General features: G+C 44.6%; 1 protein-coding gene across 1 annotated transcript in view; it reads right to left on the bottom strand.

The window, feature by feature from the left end:
- Kdsr (3-ketodihydrosphingosine reductase) overlaps positions 1 to 13,915 on the bottom strand; it is a 35,417-nt gene that overhangs the window by 8,322 nt on the left and 13,180 nt on the right. The window contains exons 6-8 of the mRNA XM_021652410.2: positions 12,188 to 12,379; positions 7,925 to 8,008; positions 3,205 to 3,288 (exon numbers count right to left, since the gene is read on the bottom strand). Of these exons, the coding sequence (XP_021508085.1) occupies positions 3,205 to 3,288; positions 7,925 to 8,008; positions 12,188 to 12,379 (360 nt within the window). The remainder of the gene's footprint in view (positions 1 to 3,204; positions 3,289 to 7,924; positions 8,009 to 12,187; positions 12,380 to 13,915) is intronic.

The following is a 13,915-nucleotide window of genomic DNA, read 5'->3' as shown; positions in this document are numbered from 1 at the left end:
GTGAGTAAAAGATCCATTCATCATTCATGTGAGACTCAGATTTTAATGTCACAGAGAACAAAAAGTTCATTGGTGCAATTTCTAATTTCACATTGCAACCAACCTTTGAGAAACCCCTATTTGTCAGGTTGGGGGTTAATATTTTAAAAAAATTAAGAAAATTATGCCCATAATTATTTGAAAAGCTTAGTGAAGTCTTCATCCTCTCCCAACTCCAACCATGTCTCTTTTTAAAGTCAGAATTTCTTCACGTTTCAAAAAAGAATGTATTTTAACAGACTGGCCACAGAAGCGGACATGAGAATCCAGCTGGCATCCATTAATGCAGACTTGTAGAGGCTAATGAAAACACAGCAGCACTCTTCTCACTGAATTTTTGTTAGAAAATAGTTATTTTTCAGCCAAGCATGGTAGTGCATGCCTGTAACATCAGCACTTGAGAAGAGGAAGAAGGGTCAGGAGTTCAAGGTCATTCTCAACTGCAGGTTTGAGTCTGAAGCTACCGGAGCTGTGCATTTAAGAAACTACAAAAGCTTTTGCCACTTGAGTATGAGGATCTGATTTTAATCGCCAGAACCCAATGTAAAGAAAGAACTGACTCCCCAAATTTGTCTCTGACATCTATCTTCACACAGCACACTAACATATATCACACATACATACATAGCACACATATAAACAACATTAAAAAAAAAAACATAAGTAGGTAAAAGAGAGGGGAAGCTCACAGCTGCCTGTAACTACATTTCCAAGGAATGTGATGTTCTCTTCTGGCCTTTGCAGGCAATGCATACACACACACATACATACACACACACACACACACACAAATACACAAACACACTCAGGCGCAAACACACATTAAAAGAACAAATAAATTGTTTAAAAATTTAGTAGAACTTATTTCAGTTTTATTATTTCCTATTTCTCATATTTTAGATTTGTCTGTGTGCACTGTATGTGTCTGTGTGTGTACACAGCATGCCGCCTGCTGCCTGAGGAAAGTGGTGAGCCTCCATGTGGATGGTGAGAACTGAGCCTAGATCCTCTGCAAGAACAAGTGCTCTTAACCGCTGAGCCAGCTCTCCAGGCCCTATTGCTTTGGTTTTCAATGACTCTGCCTCCTGTCTCTTCCCATCATGCTCTGGTGGTGCTGGCGGGGGACCCCAGGAACATGCACAAGCACGCCTACACTCACCACTGAGCCATTCTCCCCAGGACTGCAACTAGGTATTTTAAAATCTACACTTTCAGTATCTATTATGGCAAGTACTGAGAAATATAGGCCTGCCAGGTGTGGTGGTGCACACCTTTAATCCCAGCACTCGGGAGGCAGAGGCAGGCAGATCTCTGTGAGTTCAAGGCCAGCCTAGGCTACAGAGTGAGTTCGAGGACAGCCAGAGCTACATGGTGAGACCTTGACTTGAAAAGACAACAAACAAGCAAGCAAACAAGAAATACAGCTCAGATAAAACTTTTTTCTTTTGGTGTCAATAATTTAACTTATAAAAATATAATGGGGTCAGGAGAAGAAGTCTGAAGTCTACCTCAGGAGATGAATCTTGCCCAAAGTGGAAGCTCTATTTGGGATTATTAAAAACCCTGATGGTAGGGCTGGTGAGGAGGCTTGCTCAGTGGCTGAGAGTGTTGGCTGCTCTTACGGAGGCTCATAGGCTTCCAGCATCATCATGAGGCAACACAACTCCTGTAACTTTAGTTCCAGGGGCTCCAGTGTCCGCTTCTGGCCTTCCTGGGCACTGTGCCAGCACACACAGTGCCCCTGCACACATACAGGCACTTATACACACACACACATTTTCTGTTTAATCTTGAAAAAAAAAAAAAAAGACTTGAGGGTTTGTTTTGACTTGAGAGAAAAGCAAATTAGCTGATCGCGGCCCCCATGACACTGTTCTGTGCCACTAAAGGCAGCCAAGGCAACTATTCCCCTACCCTGTGTGCATGCATGTGGGCATACGTGTGGAGACCAAAGGCCATCCAATCACTCCACCCCTATCTTTACAAAAGGGTCTCTAAATGGCGGCGGCTAGGCTCAGACTGGAAGGACTGGCTGGCAATCGCCTTTCTGTGTCCACGCAGGGCCTCTAAGTGGCCGCGGCTCGGCTCTTACTGGAAAAGCTGGCTGGAAATCACCTTTCTGTGTACATGAAGGGCTTTGTTACAGACAGTTGCAACTGCACTGGTTTTTTATGTCAGAGATGGGGATCTGAACTCAGTTCCTTGTGCTTTCACAACTTAACGAGCCATCTCTCCAGACCTGTTCTCTCTCCTTTATTTCTTTTCTTTCAATGTATGTTTGTTTATTTATGTGTGTGCACCACAGCATGTATGGAGAGGCCAGGGGAAAACTTGAGGGAGTCAGCTCTCTCCCTCCTGGATTCTGAAGAACTCAGGTTATTAGGGTTGGAGGCAGGCCTCACCAGCCCTTTGGGTCTGTGGGTTGAAGCTGCTGTTATTCTGTTCCACTGAGCTCGGCACAGTATCCTTTTTCCCTAGAAGCTGCACCATGTTGTCTGGTACCTCTCATGGCAATAGAGCCCAGATTTCCCAAAGCCACGCAGGTTACTGAGTTTATGCACATCCCTTAGGTCAACCCTTGTTCTACACGTAGACTATTCAGACTGTGGTCAGAAGGGCTGTGGCACAGCGCTCCACAATGGATGAGGAGACACATTAAGGGGTATGGTGGGCGCAGCGGCCTGACACAGCACACCGTTTTATCATGGACCATGAGGAAAGTAGTACCAGGGAACAGGAAGGGAAAGAAAAACCCATCCTGAGCACAGCAACAAAGTCTGTAGAGGATCTCAAAGTGTGTGAAGGGAAAAAGTGGACACCAAGCCTGATGACCTGAGTTCAATCCCCTGCACCCACCTGGTAGGAGAGAACCCTTCCTGCACAAAGGCAACATCCACACCCACACAGTAAAATTAAAGTTAAAAATGGAGAGACGGTGACAGTCTTTACGCAGTGGCTATCTGCTTTCTGGGAGCTGATGCTCTCTTACTATTGCATGACTCATCCCTCAGCTAACAGGAAATCAACAGAAAGTCTAAGGGGAGGCTAACGTTAGCAAATCTGACCAAAAGCTGCACGCTTTGCTTTGAAATAAGTTCTTGCATGCTCTTCAGAATGCCCCATAAATACAAACAGTGCAAAAGGTGACACCAGGGTTTTACTTACTATGGCATCTTTGACAATTTGTTTGGCCACCTGCTCTGGTTTGCAAACACCTGTGGTCTCTGAAATAAGCCGGGTCTCCAGGGGCTGAAAGTGGGAGAAATATACAAATCAATATCCATTTGCACTAAGGAAGTCTTAATTTACAAATAATTATCATTCTTCTACCTTCAAACAAATTCGTTAGTTTTAGGCAAAGATCAATCTATATTCTAAATGAATTTCTACCTGTAGAACATTCATCTCCATTGGCAAATCACAGTAAGGAAACACTTGCTGTTCTCTGTGGCACAAGGTGGCTCTAGGGAGGACTGTCACAGCTGGAGTGAGAGTGCGTCACAGGGAAGAAGGGCCCAGCCTACTACCAGCTGGACAGTACGTGCAGAGAGGCCTTTCCCTATGACTGAGCAAACACGTTCAGTCTCAGGACAATGCCTCCATTCTGGATGGAATCCACATTAAGCAAATGAGTAATGCTGGGAACAGATATAAACTCCGAGTGACAACAGTCTCAGTGTAGCCCACACTGAAGAACTGTATCTAGTTGCCCAAGGACCAGCAGAGGAGGCGAAGATGCTGGCTATTTGAGATTCATCAAAGTTCCTAGTTCGGCTAAGAGACAGTTACAGGCCTGAGGCTTCAATTCCCAAATCACAGGTGTCTGTTCTTCAAAAGACAGATAAAGGTCTGTTAAACTCAAGCTTGGTTCAGAAAATCTTGCCTAAATCCCTGCTTGTGGTGTCTGTTTCTCTCTCCTTTTCTCTCTCCTCCTGCATTAATTCACATTAAAGCGACTTCTGTATTTATACTTTGTGTCCTAATTTACTCGTGAGAAATATTTTTTTTCCACTTTTCTCACTGGCTTTTCTTAGTAGCACTTTATACACACATTTAAACATTCTTCAAAAGGGAGTTTCACTGAAGCATTAAGCCATAGGAGACTAAATTTGATTCATCACATAGGCTTGAGGGGAAAAGCCTAGAACATATCTCTTCTTCCCTGTCTGGTTTTGTGAGACAGGGACTTACTATGAAGCCCAAGCCTGCCTCAGCCTCCTGAATACTGTGATTACAGGTATGTATCACCATGCTCAGCTTATTTCTTCTTAAAATAGAGAAGCAAAATGCTTCGCAAAAGTCAGTTTTTCTTTAAGAATTTGAGAAGACAAAAATCCCTTTGATGGTGCCATCATTCGCCCTCCTCCAGGAGTGAGGTGAGGACATGGGTGAGCATGTGTAAGCTGCACTCAGTTAGGAGGGTGTCTGCTGCCCCCTACAGGGCCCACAGATCAGCGTAGGTTCCAGTTACCACAATTCTGTCCAAAATTTTACTGTAATTAAACACAAACTTAGCATCAAATGTCAGCGAAGCCACTGCTTTTCTGGCTTCAGACTTAAGGACTGTGCAACAAATATTAAAGCCTGCCTAGCAGATCTGAGGCAGGAGGTTTGGCTTTAATTTAGTTCTTTAAAATAGAAATAAACTATAAAAATGACTGAACGCAACAGAAAATATGGGGGAGGGAGTCTACATAAAAATCCTTTAAAAAACAAAAACAAAAAACAGGACATAGGCTACATAAACACCAGAAATTTATGCTACAGAGACCCATATACACTATAATAAGAGGGGAAAATAAAAATATAAAATAATTAAGTCAAAACTAAAGCTACCCTCAGTGTGAGGTAGTATGTTCTGATTGGCTTCTTCCCGCCCCACTTTATCTGTTTGCTATGTGTCATGGAAAGGGGAAGGAGGAGGAGCCAGAGGAATGAAGAGTGAAGCCTACACTCAGCTCAGGACGACTGAAAGTCTTTTCACATAACCTACACATCCAAGTGAGATAGATGCTAAGGGGGCTGAAATGAGCAGCCCCAAGCCATCCGCCCAAACAGGGCAGAAGGTCAGCAGTGTACGAAGCGGAAGCTTACCTCTGCAGCCTCCACACACAGCTCTAGGGCGCCTCACTGCAACAGAACAAGTAGGCCAAATCAGGTGCCAAACAGTGAGTTCCCAAGACTGCTGGCATTGTTTGGTCTCAGAGAGCAAACAGCAGGCCTTACCTCTCCCAATGGCAGAGGACCATACTGGGAATGATAGGACCATGAGAAAAAAAGGAGATGTGCAAAAGGTGGAGGGCATGCCAGCGTTTCACAACTGGCAATCCAGCACCTTGCTGAATGGGTTCAACAATGTGAGGAAACTATCACCAACTATAATCAAACTGAGAAGAGAAACAGAACAAAAATACAAGTAACTAACATCCAGACTGAAGCCCCTTAGAAATAAAAGAGACTTCACTGGGGTGGGTTCTGAGGTTTTAAAAGTCCACACCAGGCCCAAAGTGTCTCTCTGCCTGCTGCCTGCGGATCTGGATTCAGCTCTAGCTCCAGGAGCATGTCTGCCTGCCTGCCACCATGCTTCCTGCCACGATAATGGACTAACTCTATGAAACTTAAAGCCCCAATTAAATGATCTCTTTTACAATAACAGACCAGTAACTAAGACAAACACATGACAGAAAGATTCAAGCTTTAAAAAAAAATCAGTAGAAATATAAATTTCAACAGAAAAGTTGGAGGAAAGAAAAATGAGAACAAGAGAAGAAAATGGGAAGATCAGCGCAGAAAGTGGGACACCTGAGCAATAGCTTCTGAAAGAATGCTGTGAGACCTTTTGGATGAAAAAATTATCAAAAATGTTGCACAAGTGGAACTCATGAGTTGACAGAGTAAAGGGCTACCAGGAGGGCCTAGCCCTCGAAACCAGAGCAGCTCACAGCAAATGACAGTTTAAAAAGGTAGGAAGGAAAAAGAGGGTCCAAGAGTAAATTCCAGCACCAACACACAGCTCTGCCTATGCAATACAGAGCTGCTCAGTCACTGATGACTGTGTGAATCGATGGCGGTGGCATGTGAGCTAGGGACAGGTAAGAGGTGAAGCCAGCTGGAGGAAGTAGATCATGAAGAGTATGTTCCTGAGGCTATCGTTCACCTGCTTCTCCCCTGTATCCGCTTTTCTCTGCTTCCTGTAAGGTAAACTGCTCTGCCCCACCAGTTCTCCCTGCCCTGATGGACTGCCATCTCTGAAACCATGGGCCAAAATAAACCGTTCGCCATTCAAGGTACTCTTCTCAGGTATTTGGTCAATGGGGTCCCCACAGAAACTCTAGAAGCTAGAACTCAGGGGGAAATGCCTGCAAAACTTTGAGGACCATCATTTTCAACTTAGACTTGTACCTAATAAACCAACCTATCAAACACAACAACAACAAAAAAAAAAAAAAGAAAAAAAAGAAAGAAAAAGTACATTTTTGTTAGGGCAGATTCTAAATAAATGTTACTGCTCATGTGCCCTTCCATGGAATGACGGAAATGCCACCAAAATGAGACACAGATTCCAACAAGGGACAAAAAGGGAACCCTAGTATAGTGGAGTGCTGAGAATGCCATCCTGGAGGCCTGTGTCCTGACAGGAAGGCAAAGTCCCAGAGAAGGGGTTCTGAGGGAAAAAGAATGAAAGCAACAGAAACCTGCATGTTCAAACAGCTCAGGAGACATTCAGTTCTCCCCAGTGAATGAGCTACAGATGCTCACGAAATTAAACAAATGCATACAAGAAACTGCCACTGTAGAGGCTCAGGCTGTAATAATATTCAGAGCTGCATGTAAACACAGAATCTGACTTCATCTGAGACAGCACAGGGAGGACGAAATAGACCCACGGCTTCGATTTTAGCTTCCCCAGCAAAAAGACGTGTGTGTGTGTGTGTGTGTGTGTATGTATGTATGTACTGGTTTTACACACAAGGGTGGAGTGGCTCCCTCTGGGGAAGAGAAATCAGAAGTGGGAGAGATAAGGCCACAGGCAGCTGTTGAACAATTATATCCTATGAGAATAGTGTGCTAGAAGTTGGGAAAAAAAATAAGTTAAACATTAAGAAAAGGGGGCTGGTGAGCAGAGAAAGGAAGGAAGGAAGCTTTGCCTGGAGAACCTCGGGAGGTCATATCCTGGCTCAGCACCCGGGACCCAACAAACCTAGTAAAAAAGCACTAACTGGTCAATGCCCAGGACCTGAAATAGGATAAAATCAGAAGAGTTACACTAAAGACACAGAACAGGGCTAGGCAGATGAAGTGCCTGCCCATCCCTGGCACACACACTTGCAAAGCGAGCCCAGAGGAGGCAGAGACAAGAGGACCCCTGTGCCTCAATGGCCAGCCAGCTCGCCTACTTGACAGTTCCAGGACGGTGGGAAACCCTGTCTCAAGGCCAAGGACACCACCTGAAGAACAGCCAAGTCTTTTCTCTGGTCTCTTTATGCACCCACATACCCAAACATGCACAGTGCATGCATGCGCCCACACACACACACACACCACTCAAACCCAAACATGTACAACCCTCCATACATATCACACACACATTCCAAAAAAATACACACAGGCAAACATGCACAATCCCCTCTACACATAGTCATAAATACACACTCTCTGTATACACACACACACAGTCATATCACACATACACAAAATACATCATACACACACTGCACTCAACACACATCACATCATATACACACACAGCACCAAAGCATTACACTCACCAATAGACATCACATACACACGGTACACATTCCATCACAAATCAACACACATCATACACACACACCACACACGTATCACAGACATAGCACATAGGGTGTTGGGTAGGAATACTGACCTTTGTCTTGTTTTCCTCGGCCAGCATTGGGGTGTCAGTATCTGGTGGGTAGGCCACGGTGACATACACATTGTAAGGCTTCACCTGGTCACACAAACAAGGTTTGCACTTTCAGTGTACAAGCCACTTTGTATGCACCCCAATAACTTGTCTCAGGTGCCCTGACTCTTGGAACAGTGGCTCTCAACCTGTGGGTCACATCCTTTTGGGGATCCCATATCAGATGCCCCACATCTCAGACATTTACATTATGACTCATAACAGGAGCAACACTGTAGTCATGAAGTGGCAAAGACACAACTTTCTGGCTGGGGTCACCACCATGCAAGGTGTATTAAAGGGTCCCTGCATCACCGAGGCTGAGAACCACTGCCTTGGAAGAGGACGGTTGGTGGGCTCCAAATGCACTGGGGACTCTCTCCATGAAGATGACTTAGTAATGGCAGCAGGAGCTCCCAGACCTCCAGCCCAGAAAATAGATGGTTCTAAAGTATGTCAAGCCACCCCCTAGGAGGTTCTTCCTGCCTGCTGACCACGTGGAGGCCGAGCGCCGCCCAGAGGGGACAGCAGATGCTGTATAAGCACACTATGCTCATTTGAGCCAGGCTCTGTCTATGAACTGAGCAGTCTCAAGGCAGGACGCAGGCTGAACCCTTAGCTAGGAGGTTACAGTGCTTCTGCCTTTCCGGCTGCTTCCAAAATGTTATGTTCATTTCACTTGCGATTCACTGTGTCTCTCCTTTCCTGCTATCCATTGCTGTGCTCAAATCCAGGTCCAGAACTCCACCCACAGGTCTGCACAACCACCCACAGAAAGTATCATCTTCAACCTGGGCAGATCCCTAAGGGAGGACCAGCCAAGCGGCTCTCCTACAAACTCCCTGCACACAAGCATTTACATACAGAAACTCTTCCCTCTGCCTTTTTCAACAGTAACATCTCTCAGTTTTTTCAACAGTAACATCTTTTTCAACAGTAACATCTCTGGGGAAGCCCAGCCTAGTCTGACCCAGTGATCCTTCTGCCACGCTCTCCCAAATGCTTGGGATACAGGGGTGCACCACCACACCCAGTTCCCCTGTTTTTCCTTACAGCTACTCTGCCTATTTCCAACCTCCCTCTAGCTCTTCCAAAGTTGTCTGTCCCTGCTTTCTCTTCCCATTCAACTCCTCTACTGATGAACACCACAACAATCCCAGTGGACCTTCTGTTCAAGGGTCATAAGCTCCTGAATACTGTCCAACAGCATTCCCTTCTCATCTCTTCTCTTGCTCTGGGAACCAGCAATCCAAAGGCTCAGACCATCAAGTTTGCTTCGGCATGACTTTTTTCTTTGCTGTTGGCTTACATTTTTGTCCTCATAAAGACACCTGGGGTATTTGGAAGGGGAGGCAACAGGCCAGCACTGAAAATCTTAAGGACAGTGCTCCACAGCCCTACCCTTCAACCGGGCGGCCAGCCCTTTATCTCCCAGATTCCCTTGGTGACTCAGTTGTGAAAGCCTCGGAGTAACGTAGTAAGCTCAAGCATGAAGTTGGTTCCCTTCCAGTGTGCCCAAGTCATGAGGGTCCCTGGCTTGCCCTTGCCAGGAAGTCCTGCCTTCCAGGCCAATCAGGCTTGTAAGTGAGCTGGCTGGGACGATGAGGAGTAAGTGATTTCTCTCACACTTGCTTTTGAGACAGTGACTTAATAAAACATTTGTCTTTTATAGCCTTGTTTGGTCCTGTGTTAGGACCAGAGAAAAACGGCTCAAAAAAATAAAAAAAATAAAAGCAAGTGCTAAGGAGGCAGCTCACAGAGACTGACAGTGGTGTCTCAACCCCAGCGTGCGCTGCCTCCCCACGGTAAGCACTGCAGTGTTTATGATCAACAGTATCTGTCAAACTCAAGGTCATGATTGGGTCACCAACAGCAGGAGAGCAGTGCTCTCATGGGGAGCAACTATAAGCAGGAAGGTGGAGAAGAGCCAGTCCCTTTTGGGGCTAACTTGTTTCTGCACTCATCAATCCAAGTTACTGTGCTAGTAACAAAAATCAGGATATACAAAATTACCCCTACACCTTTCTTTATCTGTTAATATTATTAGGGGATGGTTAATGTTAAAAGGAAGCACTAGCTTATATTCCCCAGGTCTGGGGGGTAGTGGGTGTTACACCTGATCTCACTATAGCATGCCTATATGTTTTGCTTCTCCCTGACCCTGTGAAATGGCCATTTTTCTACCCTCCTCCCTGCCTCTCTCCAATCCTATTCTCATTTTCTCTCTTCCACTTGGCATCAGCCTCAAACAGGCTTGTCTAAGAAGGAGTTTATCATAAAAAAACAATTCCACTTAAGAGCTGTTACTCCTTGTTCTATTAAAACAAGAACACGGTGGGGTGGAGAGGAAACCGTAGGTGCTTACATCAAACTAGGGGATCTGAGCTCCAGCTTATTGGTCCAGCATAGTTGGAAGAGTAGGAGGGCGAGCCCGACATGGTCAGTGTAAGAAAGCAGGAAGAACACCTGGGCGGGAGACTGCTGTTGTTTTGTTTTGGTTTAATCTTGAAAACATCTCTGGCTATAACCGAGTTTAGAAATATACTTTCCCTGGGACACAAATTAAATAAATTGTAATAACTGATTAAAAAAGAAATATAATTTCCAAAGTGATTAAATTTAAAAAAATCTTTATATAAATTTGTATCTAAAATGGACAGTTTTCTGAAAGGAAAAAAGAAAATCAATCTCAAATACCAACAAAGCATTCAATTAAACACACTGTGGCCATTTTTTTTTTTTTTTTTTTTGGTTTTAGTTTAGTTTGGGGGAATAAGAAGGTAAATAAAAAGACTTAAAAGTCAATTAAACCAAAAAGTTTGCCCAAAGCTTCAAGCATTTAAGCAACTATGTTTGTTTTACTCATTAAAAAAAAAGAAAAGAAAAGAAAAAAGGGGAAAAAAACCTGACCAAATTTTCAAATTATCTAGATTCAAAAAAATTATTAGTTTATAAGGAAATCTTGGTTTGCTGCAACTTTTATTACACACTAACTGAATTCAAAAGACAATTTATTTTATCCAAATAAAATAGCAGCCTTTTGGGTGGTATGTCTTTGTTTATTTAAGAACACTTTTAATACACAGACATCAAGGAGACTTAGCCTAGTAGCCACCAGCAGTGTGAAAAATCTCTCTTGTCATCAAGAGGCTGAGGAGACTCTCTAGCAACCACTGGGTCACTGTTGCCAGGGCACCCCCTGATACACTCTGCTTTCAATTTGCGAATCTCATTGTCGGGCACTGGGGAATGCCTTGATGGGCACATATTTCTATTTCCCAAACCTTTGTGCCTACACAGATCCTAAGACCAAAACTAAAAGCAGATGAAGCAGCTGCCAGATGTACACAGTAACTTCTGTCCCAGATTACAGTCCCACCCTCTGCTGTAATCGACCTGCAGGCTTGCAGTCATAGAGCAGGACCTTCTCAACGTCCTGTCCCAAGTGACCATGTGACTCTGAAGAACTCACTCAACTCACTAACATCATGGCTCAATTTCCTGCAGAAAGTGGCATGGAGAAACCTCCTGCACATATTTCACATAAAAAAAAAATAAATTAATTAAATTAAATTAAAAAAAAGAAAGCAAAAAGATTATTTGTAGAGTCCTTAAGAGTAATGACTGCAAAAGAACTCCAGTATTTTCTCTTGTGATTTCCCAGCCACACATGCCCTACTGACTGTGCATGTATCTGTAGAGGCCTGAGGCTATGTTTAGAGTTTTCTTTAGTGACTGTCTACCTTATGCTTTGAGGTAGGACTCACACTGAGAGGAGCAGTCTGTCTAGTAAGCCAAGTTGCTCTGGGAATCCCATCTTCACCTTCCAAGCACTGATTTATAGGTAGACGGCCACACCCACCCAGCATGTACATGAGTTCCGGAGAGCCAAAGTCCAGAACTCAAACTGTAAAACAAGCAGCTTTTACCCACAGCGCCGCCTCCTCAGCCTGGGCTGGCTCTTTCAGAAAGTTTTCTAGATAGTGATATCCTTGCCCACTCAGGCAGAAGCAGACCAGTACCAGGAAGGGATCTCAAGTACTTTAGGCAGTAGACATTTTGACTCTGTCCTGAGTATAATTTTTATACAATAAGAAGTATTAAATGAGAACTTACAAATGAGCTAAACTGCATGCAAATAATATAGGTGAAGAAGCTGAAACGCTACAGTGCTCACACTGCTGATCTGAGAGGAAGGAATTCAAACATAAATACAACTTTTACCTCCATCTGTAGAGCTTCTGCCAGCCCTCTTAAGGCAAACTTGGATGGAGAGTAGGCTGTGAAACCAAACAGCCCCAGCTGTCCTGCCTGGGAGGACACGAACACAATTCTGCCCACCCGTCGCTCCTTCATGGTGGTTATCACTGCCCTGCTGGGGTACACGCTGCCCAGGTAATTTACGCTCATTAATTTCTGCAAGAAACAAAGAGGTCAGAAGAGGTGGGAACAAGGTCAAATACCTACACCCTGCTCAAGGGTAGTTTTGTCTCTTTCCAGGATTAACTTATTTAATGCAAATGACCCCCCATAGGCTCATATATTTGTAGGATTGGTTCCTACTTGACTAACAGTTTGGAAGGATTAGGAAGTGTGGCCTTGATAAAAGAGGTGTGTCTCTGAGGTTCCAATAGTCCACACCAGGTCCAGAGTCTGTCTGTCTCTTGCCTGCGGACCAGGATGCAAAGCTCTCTGCTAACTGCTCTAGCACTGTCTGCTTCACCCCATGATGATCATGGACTAAACCTCTGAAACTGTAAAGCAAGCCCCCAACTACATGCTTTCCGTTCTAAGAGTTGGCTTGGCCATGGTATCCGCACAGCAACAGAACAGTAAGTAAAACAAAGCCCAAGCAACTGGGAGGTGGGGTGTGCAAGACCTGCTGAGTCAGGAGCAAGCGAATGATGCTGTAGACAACGACACTTCCTACCTACCGTCTGAAGACTAGTCTTCAATTCTCTTACTGAGAGCAGTTCCGTCTTTCATGAAAAATAGTCAAAATTAGGGCTGGACTCAGGGTTCAGTTAAAAAAGTGCTTTCTGTGCAAGCACGTGGACTTGAGTTTGGCTCCCCTGCACTCACACAAAAGACCTGCCAGGCATGACAGCACCCATCTCTAATCCAAGGACTAAGAGCAAGAGGGCAGACACAGGCAAGCCGCTCCACTGGACAGTCCCAACCAGCATAGACAAAATGGTGAACTCCAGGTTGTGTGAGACTGTCTCAAAAACAAGGTGGAGAGAGATAGAGGAAGACAACCAACATTAACCTCTGCCCTACCACACATACACACAAACCATCAAAAGTAGTTCTCTCCATAGGAAAGTACACTGTATACTAAAGGAAATGTTTTGTAATAATTTTTTATGTGTATGAGCTTTTGCCTCAAAATATGTCTGTGCACCATGCGCATGCAGTGCCCAAGGAGAACGGAACAGGGCACTGGATCTTCTGACCTGCAATTAAAGACAGCTGTAGATGCTGGGAACCAAACCTAGGTCCTCTGCCAAAGTAGCAAGTGCTCTTAGCCTCCAAGCTATCTTCCTAGGTCCTTCAGACAATACTTGGTGAAAGGCAGTTATGGGAGACCCTCTAAATATTTCTGGCTCTATTAAGCAAAGATTATAAAGAGAAAAATGGTACCAGTTAACAGCAGAGATGTGCCGTGGTGCCACCACCTACTACTGATTTCATGAGAAAAGACACTGCCCACTTTCTCAGCTGAAAATGGGGTTAATCTTGGAATTACCTCAGGAGGCTGCGGGGATTAAGAGGGGAAACCACGCTAAGCACCAGCGTAGATCCTGGTGCACAGTAAGCCAGTATACACTGGCTTGGGAAAGAGCCGAGTAGGCACTCACAGCAGCTCATCCCAGGGATTCCTAAACCTATGCTCAACTTGAGGACCTGAGGATGCACAGGGTCACCTTTACACACTGAAAACCTTCCTCT

This window comes from Meriones unguiculatus, chromosome 18, assembly GCF_030254825.1.
Source record: "Meriones unguiculatus strain TT.TT164.6M chromosome 18, Bangor_MerUng_6.1, whole genome shotgun sequence".
NCBI lineage: Eukaryota > Metazoa > Chordata > Mammalia > Rodentia > Muridae > Meriones > Meriones unguiculatus.
The sequence above is the reverse complement of the archived record's forward strand: the minus strand, read 5'-3'. Positions and strand labels throughout refer to the sequence as shown.